Source organism: Eumetopias jubatus, unplaced genomic scaffold, assembly GCF_037043125.1.
Source record: "Eumetopias jubatus isolate StellerSeaLion01/CBP00866 unplaced genomic scaffold, mEumJub1_p1.0 scaffold_17, whole genome shotgun sequence".
Lineage (NCBI taxonomy): Eukaryota > Metazoa > Chordata > Mammalia > Carnivora > Otariidae > Eumetopias > Eumetopias jubatus.
In genome coordinates, this window is record NW_028274823.1 from 27,643,193 (window position 1) to 27,658,288 (window position 15,096).

At 53.9% G+C, this 15,096-nt stretch overlaps 1 protein-coding gene across 3 annotated transcripts; it reads right to left on the reverse strand.

Annotated features, from left to right (window-relative positions):
- Nucleotides 1-857: 857 nt before the first annotated feature.
- Nucleotides 858-13,986, reverse strand: SLC68A1 (solute carrier family 68 member 1). 3 transcript variants are annotated; one of them, XM_028098489.2, is made up of 9 exons: nucleotides 13,901-13,986; nucleotides 6,230-6,472; nucleotides 5,724-5,806; nucleotides 4,709-5,161; nucleotides 4,455-4,578; nucleotides 3,748-3,844; nucleotides 3,017-3,188; nucleotides 2,748-2,941; nucleotides 858-1,686 (listed from the first exon to the last, which is right to left on the reverse strand). In XM_028098489.2, the coding sequence occupies exons 2-9, from the start codon at nucleotides 6,395-6,397 to the stop codon at nucleotides 1,424-1,426; spliced, it is 1,554 nt and encodes a 517-aa protein (XP_027954290.1). In that variant the 5' UTR covers nucleotides 6,398-6,472; nucleotides 13,901-13,986; the 3' UTR covers nucleotides 858-1,423. The 3 variants fall into 3 exon arrangements, with proteins under 3 accessions (XP_027954290.1, XP_027954288.1, XP_027954289.1); XM_028098487.2 differs by having other exon boundaries at nucleotides 2,748-3,188; XM_028098488.2 differs by lacking the exon at nucleotides 13,901-13,986 and adding an exon at nucleotides 13,758-13,879 and having other exon boundaries at nucleotides 2,748-3,188.
- Between the last annotated feature and the right edge of the window lie 1,110 nt (nucleotides 13,987-15,096).

A 15,096-nucleotide genomic window follows, 5' to 3' on the forward strand; every position in this document is an offset into this window, starting at 1 on the left:
TTGGGGGAGGGGAGGATTTCCAGGCACTTTGCAAATGTTAACCTATTTGATCCAACAACCCTGCAAAGTATTTTTATTATCCATTTTGCAGATGAATTAGAGCCACAGAAAAATGTAATTTCCCAAAGCTCTGCCCTTTATTAGCCAGGATTTGAACCCTGCGATATAGCCCTAGAGCCTCAATTTTTAGCCACTACACAGACCCTCAAAAACCACTGGCCTTGAGCAGTAGGTCCCAATCAAGTGGGACGCATCTGGCAATGTCTGGGGACATTTAGTTGTCACAACTGTAGGGAAATGCTACTGTCATCTAGGCAGAGGCCAGGGATGCTGCTTTAAATATTCACAACAACGGGCTACCCGGCTCCGAATGTCTCCAGGTTGAGAAATGCCGGCCGAGAGCACAGGTGTTCTATCCCAGCTGCACAGTAAAATCACAGAGCTTCCCAAAACCTCCATGCGCAGGCCATAGCCTAGAACCCATGACAGCATAATCTTGGGGAAGAGAATTCAAGATAATCAGCATTTTTGAAAGCTCCCAGTGACTCCAGGGTTGAAGACCTCTTGGAAGTGGCTGCTTTTCCTCACTCACCATGTCTGGCAGTGGTATATGGGAAATGCACCAGGACATGACCACAGGCCAGCAAGTCATTTTGCTCACAAATGCCCATGCAGCCAGCCACTGGTCTGCACGCCCTCCCTGCTACCTCAGTGACTCTGATGAGGGTGACCCCCACCCCCACCAATTCATCTGCAGAAGAATGTTCTCAGGGTGCTTTTCCTATTAAGTGAGGAATCCTGTTCCCCAACCCCGCCAACCCACCACTTCTACACATAGCACAGACCTCCAGAACGGGAACAGAAATAACTGACTTTAATCAGTCTGTGATGACATGAACCTCTTTGAGAGGTCAGGTGGGGGTGGGGGAGCCCTGCAGCAGCTGGGGCACAATACTTTAGGCACAACTGAAGCAGAGAGGTCAGAGAAACCACTGGAAATGTGGAGGGAGGGGGCGGTGGGACTCACAGCTTCCCCTGAGTGGGTGAAAGTGGCTTCTGAGCCCATACACAGCACCGGCCCCAAGCAGGTGGTGGGACAGGCCTTCATGCCCTGCAGCACCCCCATGTGATCACAGGGCAGCCCCACCCCGTCTTGGTCCTCTTCTTCCTCCTGCCCCACGGCAGGGAAGCAGATCCCTGAGCACATACAGCCCAGCCCCTGCCCCAGCTGGGCCAGACAGCCAAGCCGAACTTAGACCGCAGTGATGCTCCCGGCTCAGCCCCAGAAGCTCACACTCTGCCATCTGTCCTCCAGGCTGTGCCCCAGGGAGGCAGAGGAGCAGGACGGGGGGCTGGCAGAAGTGGCTCCTGCCCCAGGGCTGCGACAGTGTCCTCGGCAGGGTGGCCTTGCTGTACCTGCCTCTCACACCATCTTAACATCCAGGGTTTGGGCCCGTGATAGGTTCTGGCGCTGGGCTTTGACCATGTGCAGGCGTCTCCCGTGCAGTGTGAACTGGGACCAAGTGAACAGCTGCAGCAGAGCACAGGTGATGGGCACCAGCACCAGCAGGTAGAAGCAGCCCTGGCGGAGTGTTGGGGCCTGGGCTGGGGCTGGGGCCGGGGGCTCTGGCCAGGGCTGGGCACTCCCCACAGGGGTCAGTGGGGGCTGCTGGAAGAGATCATGACCTAGGGTGAGAGAGCATGCAGAAAGAACAGGGTCAGCCCTGGTCTCCTCCAAGGTCCGCAGTGCCACATCTCAAACGACATGCATACATTTCTAAACCACAACTCACTTCCTTCTCCAAACTTGCTTCTCCCCTGTGCTTCCCTTCTGGGTGACTGGCACCACTATCCACACCATAGACTCAAAGTCTTCCTGGATTCTTCGGTTAACCTCACCACTCCCCAGCAGCCAGTCCTTCCCCTCCCCCAAATTCCAGAACACATGCCACACCCAGACACTTTCTTCCAGTCCCCCTGGCTCCACCTGCTCAAGCTTCCATGGCTTCTGCCACAGCCTCCCCACAGCCCATTCTCCATACAGCAGTCAGGGTGAACTGAAAAACCCAGATCAGACCATGTCACTGCCCTGCTTAAAACCCTTGCAATAGTTTCTCTCCACACTGAGAATAAAATCCAAACCCTGCCCTAATGGACAGAGCCCTCTGCTGCCCCAGCCTCATCTCCTAGCCACTCCTGATACCTTGGGGCTCTGTACTTGCCCCCCCGCCCCGATCCTGTCTGGAATTCACTGAGATCTTTCTAGACCAGATTCTTGCCATCCAGTCCACATCCTGGGTGTCATCTCCTCAGAGAGGCCTTCCTGGACCACACACACTAAGTAGCTTCTCAGTCACACTGCCTATTTTACCATCGCTCTTCCCACTACCATTGCTATTTTCTTGTTCGGCTCTTTATTGCCAATCCCACCCATCCCTCTAACTAGAATATAAGTTCCACGATGGCAAAACCATTGTTACCTCCCTAAAGGGACCTGGAGCAGCTCCTGGCAATGAAAGTATTCTATACACGTTTGTTGAATGAATGAATGAATGAACGAACGAACCACTGAAAGACGGGAAGAATTGGAGACTCAGTTCCTCCGCCCACGTGGGAAGAGGCAGAGGAGGTGGGGCCCAGGAACAGCCTCTGCTGGCCAGTTGCCATTCTCTCCCACTTACTGGACCCAGCTTGTAGCTTTGACCCCCGGAGCCTCAGGAGCCCGGTGCCAGCCCCCAGGCCCTCACCTGTGTAGAAGCACAGCAGCCAGGTGCCCAGCAGCGGAGCAAAGGTCTGGCCTGGCTTGGTCACCAGGGCCACCATGCCAAAGAGAAGAGCCGAGGCCGCCTGCTTGCGGTGGTTCAGCACCAGGTCCTCGTCCACCAGGTCAGTCACCACCAAAGTCAACAGCTTACAGGTGCCCTCCGTGAAGACACGGTTGCTGCCAGCGAAGAGAGAGGGGGCAAGAGTGAAGGGGTGGAGCAGAGGTGCGGGGGTGAGGGAGGGCAGCGCATACCTGGCAATGAAGAGGCAGAGGAGGCCAGGGCGGTCGGGGCCGGCCAACAGCATGAGCAGGCTCAGGCCCAGCTTGAGCAGGAAGAGCCCCCGCACCACGGCGTAGACGCCCCAGCGCCGGCACAAGGGCAGGAAGTAGAGGTTGTTGAGGTGGGGAGCCACATAGGAGATGCCTGGACAGAAGGGGGCAGCCTTGTGAGGGGGCACTGCCACAGCTTCCACAGCTCTCCACACCAACCAACGGCGTGACAGGGATTGCACACTCACGACGCGCCAGGCTCTGTGCTACGAGCTTCACATCCTGTCATTTCATCCTCACCACCCTTTAGGATCAGTCCTGTTATTATCCCTACCTTTCGGGTGATAAACGGAGGCCCAAAGAGATTAAAGAAAACACAGCCAAGGCCACACAGTAAATAAGAGTCAAGACGCACAGCCAAGCCCGACAGCCCCGTCAGCCCTGCTGTGAACCGGCCACTGTGCCGCCTCACCTCTGGGGGCACCATCATGGAGACCACCAGGAGAGCAGCCCTACCCTCCTCACAGTGCAGTGGGCTCCCACCCCTTCCTCCCACAGCACAGCTGAGGCTGGAGGGGCAAGCCCGAAGCGAAGCAGCGTAACCCCCCTGCCCCCCGCCGCAGCTCCCCCCCCACCCCCACCCCTGGCAACAGGGCCCGGCTGGGGAGGGAGCTGTGCCTGCAGCTGGGCGGCTGCCTGCAGCACCCACTCACCCAGCAGAAAGGAGCCCGTGGAGAGGGAGATGTGGTCTGACAACAGATGCTCCAGGAAGAGGGGGAAGAAGTTGCTGTTGAAGTGGCAGTGAAAGACCTGCAACCCAACAGGGGCAATGAGGAGGCTGCTGGGCTGGAGGGCAGCTGGGAGCAGGCCGGAAGCCAACCGGGGAGCGGCGGGAGCAAGAGCAGACTTTAACCCCACGTCCCTCCACACGGAACATGCCAGAATAACACCCAACACCAAATTCCTGTTGCTCATCTAATTTTGCTAAAAGGTAGAAGGAAGGATAAAATCGTCAAATTGAATGATTAAGTTTTCCTCTCTTTAATTGAAAACACTAGTAAAACAAGCTTGATGATATAAACACCATCTATTTCTGAACTTGGCAAGCTCACATACTACATGTGTTTTAGGCACAGCATTTAGTGTTTTAAAAAGATTGTCACAAAGTTCCCAAAGGGCACCTCTTTTTCATAGCCTCCCTTTGCAGGTGAAGACACAGCTGCCCCGAGAGACCTGCCTAAGATCACACAGGGAGTGAGGAGTTCTGATGGTGCTAGAATCCAGCTCTCCCAACTACCCGACCTGTGTTCCTGCTAGCAAATCACCCAGCAGTGCTCACATGAGGCCCAGCTTTTAAGGAGCCTGTTCCCCTGAGTGAGGCACATCCTGGCCATCGGGGGCGGGGGTGCTGCTCCCATACCTGCACCAGGTCCATGCCCACGAACCACAGGAAGTTCCGGTGGCGTGCGAGCTGCTGGAGGTACTGGCTCAAAGTGATGCTATCTGCGTCCTGGCAGCCGGTAAGCAGCTCCTCTCCGCACAGGCTACAGGGCAGAGGGGAGTCACTGATAGCCTAGGGCTGGGCCAGAGCCATCCACCACCCCAGGGCAGCCGCCCATCGGCCAGGGGACTCCATGCTGGGGGAAACCCGGAGAGCTGGGCCAGGCCACTCACCCGCCATTCACAGCCAGGGCTGGGCACTCAGGCTCCCTGCCAGCCGCCTCAACCTGCCGCCCAAGCAGCCGTGCAGCCCCCATAAAGCCCAGCCCAGAGCCGGTGGCCAGGGCCACACAGAAGGCGCGGAAGGAAGAGAAGTCTTCCTTGTTCCAGAAGGCATAGGAGGCAAAGACAGAGAGGGAGCCAGCCGCACTGAAGAGGGAGCAGTAGAAGTTGAGGTGGGTACGGTCGTGGGCAGAGAGGGCCAGGTCAGCCAGCAAGGCATGATGGTGCAGGTCCACGAGCGTCAGGAAGCCATCATAGAGGCAGAGGCACAGCAAGAACTGCAGACCAGCTGGTGCCCAGGGCACCCAGAATGCCAGGAACGACAGCGCCAGCAGCGGCCCGTGCCAGCCCAGGGCCCGCACCCGTGCCAGCACCACGGCCCTCGAGGAGAGCCCAGCGCCCGACCTGCCAAGGACAGGAGGAAAGGTGGGAGCGGCTTTTACCAACTGGGCAAGCCCCAGTTCCCCCTCTGCCCAGGCCCCGAAGGAAGGACAGAGGCCTAGAATATGGGACTCACAGCAGAGTGAGACCACTGAGCCCCGCGTCCTCAGCCTTTCACTTAGGAAGCACAACTCACCAGGGAGTATACTCTCTCGTCCGCTCCCTTGCCAGCCGGCCAAGGCTGATGGGCAAAGGGTGGTGGGATACCTATTTCTCAGGGTTGGGGGCAGTGTTGGGCCCAAGCAGGGATGGGGTCAAGGAATCTGCCAGAAGCAGCAGAGAGGGTCTGCTGTACAGCTCCCAGTTCTGAGGACCTGACAAACCAAGTTGAGGTGAATCTCTCCCCAGGTGAGCAAGGCAAGAGTTAATCAAGGCCACTTCTCCCACCTGCCTGACCTTGAGAAGGGAGGGAGCCTGGCCAAAAGCTGAAATGGTCTCCCTTTCTCTCCCCACCCCAAACACAGGCACCCCTGGGGAGGGGTGGGGTGGGACGGGACCCATTGTGAGCCATCCCCAGGACACAAACCGGGGCTGGGAGCTGAGGAACTGACGGTCACTCAGCCAGCCGAAGAGGGGGTCGTTGAGGCTGTTCCAGAGGAGAAACACCGTCTGTGGGCAGAGGGAAATGGGGCAGGTGGGCTCCAGGCAGCCTCCTCTCCAGAGTTTTCCCTACCCAGCCTGTTCACCACCCCTCAAAGATGAGCCCAGCTTTCCTGACTGCAAACCTTTGCTCAGGGCAGTCCCTCTGCTAAAACTCACTCCACCAGCCACCGCCCCATCAAACTCCCACCCATCCAGGACAAATTTATCCAGCTGATAAATTAATGTACGTGAATATATTTTATCATATATGTGAATATCTAGAACCATGCCAGGCTCATCAGACAGTGGCCAGGAGAAGGAGGAGTCATCAACACCTCCAGCTCCAGCTTTTCTTGCCGAATCACGGTGGGCAACCTGGCCTGCCCCTGCTCCGGACTAGGTGGGACCCACCCGTGCAACCTGCCCAGCTCCCCCGCAGTGCTGTCCTACCTCTCCAACCCAGAAGGCAGCTTTGTTGATCTTGTACACTGAGACAAAGGTGTCCACATAGTAAAGTAGGAACACATTATGCAGGATAGAGATGAAGAGAGCCAGGGAGCCATAAACCACAGCCGTAGGAAGGCCCAGCATCCAGGCCTGGAGCCTGCCCAGCCCCATGGCTGCCAGCTTGGCGTCAGCCCCAGGAGCACTGAGGAGCGCTCACATCCAAGAGCAGTCTGGCCATCCTTGTCCCTAGGGAAGAAGTAGCCAGTTAGCTGCAGGGATCAGAGCCAGCTCTGCTCCTAACCCCAGACCTCTGAATCATTTAAAAACTGATTTCTGGGGCGGCTGGGTCACTCAGTCGTTCAGCGTCTGCCTTCGGCTCAGGTCATGATCCCAGGGTCCTGTGATCAAGCCCCGCATCAGGCTCCTTGCTCAGTGGGAAGCCTGCTTCTCCCTCTTGCACTTCCCCTGCTTGTGTTCCTGCTCTCGCTGTGCCTCTCTCTGTGTCAAATAAATAAAATATTAAAAAAATAAAAATAAAAACTCATTTCTGGGGGCACCTGGGTGGATCAGTCGGTTGAGCATCTGCCTTTGGCTCAGGTCATGATCTCAGGGTCCTGGGATTGAGACCCACGTCAAGCTCCCTGCTCAGTGGGAAGTCTGCTTCCCCCCTCCCCTCCCCTCCACCCCCCTGTTTGTGCACTCTCTCTCAAATAAATAAATCTTAAAAAAAAAAACAAAACAACTCATTTCCACTGGGACAAAGTTTGTACGCAAAACGAAGCTAGGGAATCATCAATGACATACGACTGAAACAGTGCTGGACTGGATACCACTATCTGAGAATAACCCAAGAAAACTGATAAAGGCGCGGGAAAAGAAGGCAGGCGTCCAACGAGTGCTAAGCCAGGTCGCGTGCTAGAGCAGTGTGCTCAGTATCTTCTTTCATCCACACTGTCTTATCACAAAAACCTTAACCATCTGGACATGCCAACTGTGGGCGTGGGCATACAATGCCCCTATAACCTCAGCAAGCTACTTAACCCAAGCCTCAGTTTCCTCTTCTGTAAATGGAAAAAAGGGATGATCATGCCTACTCCGCAGAGGAATGTAAGGATCAAGTGAGGTAGCTCACAGAAAGTGCTCAATAAATGGATGGTGGTGGTGTCATGATTATCTTTATAAAATCCCTACAAAATTTATAGCACTATTACCTTGTGAAAAGAGAGCAATCCCAAGCTCAAAGATGTTAAGTAATTTGCCCCATGTTATACAGCAAAAAAGTAGGAGATTTGATCCCTGGTCTGTCTGGTTCTAAAGCCTTTTCTGCCACTTGACCTTCTAAACCAGGTTCCTACGCACTGTTGGGTAGAGCAAAGAAAGTTGCTATGATGTCAGGTTCCATAGGTATATAAGAGTGAGAGAGTCCACAACCACTCATGCACTTTGATTCTGGAAATTCCACCTCAAGAAACGAACCCCAAAGGAACATGTACAGAGACATTCATGGCAGCAACAGTAATAAACAGCAAAAAGTCGGACACGGCCCAAGAACGAAACAAAGGGGCAGTCTCAGCAAGGCCGATGCTCTCCAGAAGAGGCAAGCCTGTGGCCCACCTCAACACACAGAAGAGAAACTCAAGAACATGTTACGTGAAAAGAGAGCACAAAGCACAGTGTGGGTGCCTAGCTCCCAACCAGGCTAACTTATACACAGAGGCTGGAAGGACAGACCGACTATGAGAGGGAAGGAAATAAAAGTCAGATCTTCTTTAGGGCAGGCCTTCTCAAACTGGAATGTGCTTTCAAGTTACGTGGGCACGTCATCAGAATGCAGATTTTGACTCAGGAGGTCTGGGAGGAACCAGATTCTGCATTTCCGAAAGGGCGCCCTTCCCTGGTGGTCTAGTAGTTAGGATTCAGCGCTCTCAAAAGGGCGCCCAGGTGGTGACCACGGGGCCATGACCACAGTTTAGGCACTGAGGCATTAAGCCTGCCTGTCTCTCTTTTTAGATTCAAAGATGCCGTTTTCTTTTCAGAAAAATAACCCTGTGTGTGCTTGCCTGACCCCCAGAGGGAAGCTATGAGGATTTCCTTCTCTCAAATTCCCTGTTGTGCGTTAAATCGTATCTCCAGAAAAAAAATATGCTCAAGCCCTATCCCCCAGTAACTGTAAGTGTGACCTTATTTGGAAACAGGATCTGGGCAGATGTACACGTTAAGATGAGATCAAAGTGAATTCGGGTGGGCCCTTACAGGGAGAGGGAAATTTATACGCAGAGACAGACACACACAGAAGGAAGGTGGCCATGTGAGGACAAAAGCAGAAATTGGAATGATGCAGCTACAAGCCAAGAAATGCCAAGGACTGCAGGCAACCACCAGTAAGCTAGGAGGAAGCAAGGAAGAATTCCTCCCTAGAGCCTCTGGAGGGAGCGTGACCATCTGGAGTTGTTTCAGACCGTGAGTGAATAAAGTTTGTTGTTTTAAGCCACCCAGTTTGCAGTAATCTCTTCCAGCAGCCCTAGGAAACTTACACATATCCTCGGGGGCTGTTCCTCTCTGAGTCCTTGTGACCCAAGCCTGCCCATGGACGTGATCTACATGTTGGTGTGCACGCATGCACACACACACGCACACACAGACACACACAGCTGAAACTTCTGCTTCCTATCATGGTCAGGCCCTGGAGAGCCAACTTCAGCCCAAGTCCAACAGCAGTTGACCCCCAGGACATGTCCTTGCCCCATGACCCACTATAGCTCCTGCTCTGTGCCCAACCCTCCAGGGCCTCTGTCCAGCCCAGCCTCCCCTAGGTCTTCAAGCCAACCTCTCCTCTGGCCAGGCCTTTGTCCTTGGTAGTGCCCCTGCCAGAAATGGCCTCCCATCTCCCCATCCTTCAGGAGCCAGCACTGTGTCCAGACTCTCTCCAGCCCCTCACTGATGCCTCCTGCCACCGTACCACAGGCTCTCCTGCCTGCCCCCACAACAACCTGACTGTGGGGTTTCTCAGGGCAGAGCCTGCATCTTTGCCCTCCATCTCCCTCGGGGAGGGTGGGCTGGACACGGCCACTCTCTGGTAGAAAAACAGGCCCTGGGCGCCTGGGTGGCTCAGTTGGTTGGGCGACTGCCTTTGGCTCAGGTCATGATCCTGGAGTACCGGGATCGAGTCCCGCATCAGGCTCCCCGCTCAGCGGGGAGTCTGCTTCTCCCTCTGACCCTCTCCCCTCTCATGCTCTATCTCATTCTCTCTCTCAAATAAATAAATAAAATCTTTAAAAAAAAAAATAGAAAAACAGGCCCTGAGAGGGGGGGAAAGGAGGGAATCTCAGTGGGATCTCTCAGGCTCATTGGAAAATGAGGACAATTCACTCAAGAGATCCAACCTGCTGCCAGTCTATGCCTAGTGCTAGGGAATGAGGGAAGGAGAAGCGCTAGAAAACCTGAAACCAGCCGCTAAGTCTGTGAGAATCTCTCCCAGGCTACAGTGATCCTACCTTGCCCCAAAGCAGGAGGATGGACAGCTAGCCTCTCCCTGGAGCCCTTGAGCCCCTGAAGGAACATTTGGTGGGAAATACTTTTTTCCCCCATAGCTTTATTGAGGTATAGCAGACACACAATGATCTGCATATATTCAAAGTATACTGTCTGATCAGTTTTAACATATACATGCACCTGGGAAACCATCACCACGGTGAAGATCATGAACATATCCATCACCCTAAAAGTTTCCCTGGCACTTTCTAAGGAACATAGTGGAAAGAAAACACAACTGGGGGCCTTCTAAGTCCTGCCTGTACCATTTCCTACCTGTGTGAACTGGGGGAATTTGCTTAACCTCTCTATGTCTGTTTCTTGATCTGCGATATGGCACCAACCTTCCTAAGACTATTGTTAGCAGTCAAGGGGAAAATACTCTCAAGCACTTAGCACCTAAGTGTAGTGGACACTCAAACTTCAGAGATTACTGCTGTTGAGCCTCTCAGACCCTCCAAACCCACCACACAAGGATGGGGTGAGTATTAATCTAAAGGTGCTTTGGGGCTGTAAAGCACAACGTATACCTCTGTTGATATCCTTAACCCAGCTCACTTTCTCAGATTCCCCAGGGCCTTTCAGACCCCCCACCTGTGCCACCACCTCACTTCCAAAGCCTTTGTCCAAAGGGAGTGAAGTGTCCCAGGCCCCCACCCAGATGTCCAGTGACCTTTCCTGGTTGCTGGAGAAGGTGAGCCCTGCAGGCAAGTCCCCAGCCTCTACCAGCTGGCTCCCTGCACCGGTGCTGAGGTAATAGCAGAAAACCTCAGAGGGCGGGGACATGGGAAGGGTGTGACTTTTGCCATCAGGAGAGGCTGGGTTTAAATCCCACCTGCACTTCCTACTAAGAATGTAACCTCAGGCAAATCACTTAACCTGCCTGAGCCTTGGTTTCTTCACCTGTGGAATGGGAATAATAATGCCCATCCTTTAAAGGAATGCAGGGAGGACTAAACTAATGCCCAGGAGCCCAGAGCATTGTTACTTGAAAGATGTTCAGAAACGGGCTTCTTCTTGGGCTCACTATTAAAAGATTGGAGTAGGAGCAGGGGAATATCCTGGTAATCCCGCCTCTTCCCACGGTAAGGGAATCTGAGAGACAAGACAGGGCACCCAAGGCTAAGTCAAAAGAGGAGAGTCTACAAGTAGCAGGAACACATGCACAGTTCAGGAGAGCCAGATACAAGCCCCCACCACAAGCCAGGGCCAGAGGCAGAGTGACCTGTCCAGGTGAGCCTCTGCCCAGGAGAGGGGGCTGGGGGAGGAGTGTGCAGGGTCACACTCTTCCAGATTCCGCTCCTCCCTCAGGAAATGCCTTCCCCTACTCACCCTCCCACCCTCAATTCGCCCCAGCAAAAAACAGCAACCCTGCCTCTCCAGGGGAGGAACAGCTTAGAACCCACACCAACCTAGTTGCATAACCCGGGTGAAATACCCTGTAACCCAGCCAACTCCACCCCCACCTTGGCACCTGGCAGGAGAGCCTGCTGGAGGTCATGAGAGCCCACCCCGCTCTCGTGCTGGGATGGTCCCAGTTATGTGGCTTTGAGCCAGCCTTTCCTTCTCCCTGGGCCTTGGTCTCTTCATGTATAAAGTGGGGATGATGCCAACCTCTTGGATTGCTGCAGGACTGAAACACAAAAGGTACATAAAGCCCCAAGCACAGTGCCTGGCACATAGGAGATCCTCAACGAAGAGTAGCTACTGTTATTCTTTTTCGTGTCTCTCAAGTTTGGTTTTGTGATCTTTAAAGGGTTTCAGTCAGTGTCCCCTTCTGTCAAAGCCATGATGAAGTGGTCTCTCCAGCACCCAACACTGATGCCTCTTGCTGCCTGGTATATCCTGCCATCCCTCAAATTCTCTTTTAAATGCCACCTCCACACCTTTGTTCATGCTGTTCCTTCCACTTAAAATAGATGTAACTACATATCATTTCTCAGGCATCTGGGTATGTCTGGCTTTTACATCCATCAAGAATCCTTACAACTCTTGTTACTATTTCCATCTCATTTTATAAACGAAGAAACCAAGGCTCTGAAGGTTAAATAAATCACAGAGCTATTAGGGGCTGGAGCAAAGATTCAGAACCGGTGTTTTTGACTAAAATATCTCAGCATTTCTCATGTCACTATGCCTAACCCCATCACACCATCTTATCAAATCCTGCTGATTCAAGGCTCAGCTCAGTGGCACAAGCCTGAGTACACCTAGGCAGGTGTTCTCTCCCCTCTCAGGTCCCTTGGCTCCTTTATCCGGGTCCAAATGCCTCCCTTACCCTCCAGCACCCAAGCTCTGTTAAGAGCAGCACCAGGTCAGACCCCAGTTTTCTACTCCCTGCTTCCATCAGGCTCCTTCACCACACAGTAGGTGCTCAATTAATGCCTGCTGAGTGAATTTGTCCCTAAAAGGCCAATATGGGTATCCCCAGAACTAGGGAAGAGTAGCAGCCCTAGGATTGCCACCCCCAAATCCCACTGTGCCCCTCAGCTCTGCTTGGCTGTGGGACTCAGAAAGAGGCAACCAGGGGAACCTTGATGTGCCCTGCTGAATAAAACATGTACAGCAGGCAACAGGTGCACAAAGAGGAAGAGTGGTAACAAAAGGTCACATTTATTAAGCTTGTACCACGTGCTAAGGAAAGCAGATACAATATGGAAAGAGAGCCCAGGGCAAGGAGGTAGAAAGACACCAGATCAGGAAGGGTTTTGTAAATCACACACAAGATTCTATCCTGAGGACAATGGGATGGGGGGCACTGGGGGGATGGTGAGGTGACAGAACCAGATCTGTTTGGAAAGAATCCCCTGGCATAAAAACTCTCTCTTCTTGACCCATCAGGCTTCTGGAAGATGAACTAGAAAGGATGGAAACAGTAGCATCTCCCTGATTTCTGAACCAAACTATAGTGGCTGCGGGCTGGTGGATTTGGTGGAGGAAACCAAGAATGCCAGACTGGACCCCTAGAGTGAGGGGCATCAGGAAGGTGGATGTTGATTCCCTTCAAAAGGACTAGCAGCTATAAATAAAATCTAAAAAAAAAAAAAAGTACTAGCGCTTGTATGTGAAGTTTAGTGCAGAGAGAAAAAGCTACTAATAAGCATAATTTGGAGTTGGGGGCCCTGAGTCAAGTCTGAACATTATCACTACTAACTTTATGAGTTTATTCCTACATCTGTGAAGCAGGAGAAAACAATTCCAATCTCTACCGGTCCTCAGGAGTATCAAATGAAATTGAAAGGTGTAAGACCCTGCACAAATATTAGGTGTGTCCTTTTCTCAACAAGCAGCTGACCTCTGAACTGTCTGCTGCCTTTCCTGTTTCACAGCCGCCTTGCTCGTCTCCCTGCCCAGTCTCCCTCCCCACAGCAGCTTCCAGTCCTGGCAAGAGCGCCTCCCCTGGCGTGGGCGGTGTGTTGGCGGAGGCGGGGCGGGCGGGGCGGGCGGGGCGGGCGGGGGGGGGGGGGGGAGACTCTCCATTCCAAATAATAATAGGCCTATCCTCCTCCTCACGCTGGAAATGGAACCTTCACCTTCCTGGGGGAGGGACCTTCCCCCTCTCCCTCCCCCACAGCACTGGAGGGTCAGCGACTTCACTCTGGGACCACCCGCCCCTCCCAAGCCACTGAGGAGTCTGGGGCTAACCCAGGAGCTCTTTACTCAATAGCTGGCGCTGAAACATGTGGTTCTTCAACCCGTCTGTACATTAAAATCACCTGAGGAGTTGCTCAATACCGAGGCCCGGGCCTCACTCCTGACCAATTAATCGGAATTTTCGGGGGGTGGGGCCCAGGGTCGGTGTTCTTTTAAAGCTCCCCAAGTGGTTCTACTACGCCACCAGGGTTAAGGGCCATCATGTTAATGAAATGGATCCCGGCCTGAGACATCCCGCGACCCCAGCCCCCCAGGGAGCCCTTCTGCAAGAATTCCACCCTTACCCCTTGAGCCCAAGCTTCTCCCATCCGGACCCAAGGGCTCTCCCAACCCACAACCTGATCACCTCAAGGACCCCCCGCAGACAGCCACCAGGACTCCCAGAGCCGACAGCATTCCTGTCCCCCTCGGGTCCGTCCTTTGTGTCTGATTGGCCCCCAGTCCGGCCCGCTCCTGCCCCCGCGCCCGGGCCGCGGACCAGCCCCTCACCGATACAGTGGCAGGCGAAGCCTAATCCTGCGGCTGCCTGGAGCCAGGTGCGAGTCAGTGCGCCTGCGCGCTCCCCGCCGGCGGCTTCCCCAGCCTCTCCCTCCACCCCCAGCCGGCGATTGGCTCCGCGCGGCTCCCGGGACCGCGCCCCGGCAGGTGCCCGCGCCCGAGGCTGCCGCAGCCATATTTGTCATGGGCGCACACCCTTAGGGACCGAAAGGAAAATGTGGACGCTGGCAAGAAGAGAGCAGTGGCCTAGATTCCTGACGGCTCACCTCCTCTCTTTCACCTCTGTAGGTGCTTAAAGGCAATTTCTGTTCAAATCAATAAGACTTTCAAAGCGCTCCCCTCTCTCTCCCGGGCCTTCCTTAGTATTAACTGGCAGAATGAAGAGAGCACAGCACCTTCTTATGAGCCATGTGGTCTGACAAGATGCACAGCTAGGCGGATGAGGAGATGACAGTGGCACAACCTGGGACTCCTTGATGCTGGATTGGGAGCCCCTCAAGAGTGGAGAGCCCCAGCTTAATGTGTGGGCACCAGGGCTCAGGCCACAGGCGCCAGGCCCTGAGAGAGCTACCATGCAGCCCAACCTCCTCGAATTAAAAATAAGAATAATAAAATAAAAGGAGTACTGAGCTCTCACTAGGTGCCCTGTACTGTGTTAAGCACTCTGCATCCATTATCTTGTTGAGTCCTCACATCATCCCTCGGAGGCAGGTGCTGTTATTCCCATTTTACAGAAGAGGAAACGGGTTTAGAGAGATTTAATGACTCCTACAAGCAAGAGACCCAGACTAGCTGGAACCCAGCTCTTCTGCCTCTCAGAACAATCTTTCTTCTTCCTACCCCTGCCAAGGGCCTCAAAGTCAAGTTTTGTTTTGCTCAGTCCTGCCTGGTGAGGATGTCCCATGTCTTTTCACAATAGGCCTGTAAGCCTGGTTAGTTTTCCAGGCAATCAAACAGTACACACTTCAGGCCTACTGTTTTCCTAACTTATGATATGGGGCAATGATCGGGGCGGGGGGGCACCTGGCTTCCAGGAGACCTGGGGCCCGGTCCCCTAGCTCCACTTCTTTGTTAAGGGACCCTCCTGGGGCCCCTGGGTAGCTCAGTTGTTAAGCGTCTGCCTTCAGCTCAGGTCATGATCCCGGGGTCCTGGGATCAAGCCCCGCATCAGGTTCCCTTCTCTGCGG

Coding starts and splice junctions, on each gene's coding strand:
- SLC68A1 (XM_028098487.2), bottom strand. CDS start 6,397: ATGGGGCTGGGCAGGCTCCAGGCCTGGATGCTGGGCCTTCCTACGGCT. Junction 4,579..4,708: donor GCCCTGGCTGTGAATGGCGG/GTGAGTGGCCTG, acceptor TCTGCCCTGTAG/CCTGTGCGGAGAGGAGCTGC. Junction 3,845..4,454: donor TGGGCATGGACCTGGTGCAG/GTATGGGAGCAG, acceptor GTTGGGTTGCAG/GTCTTTCACTGCCACTTCAA.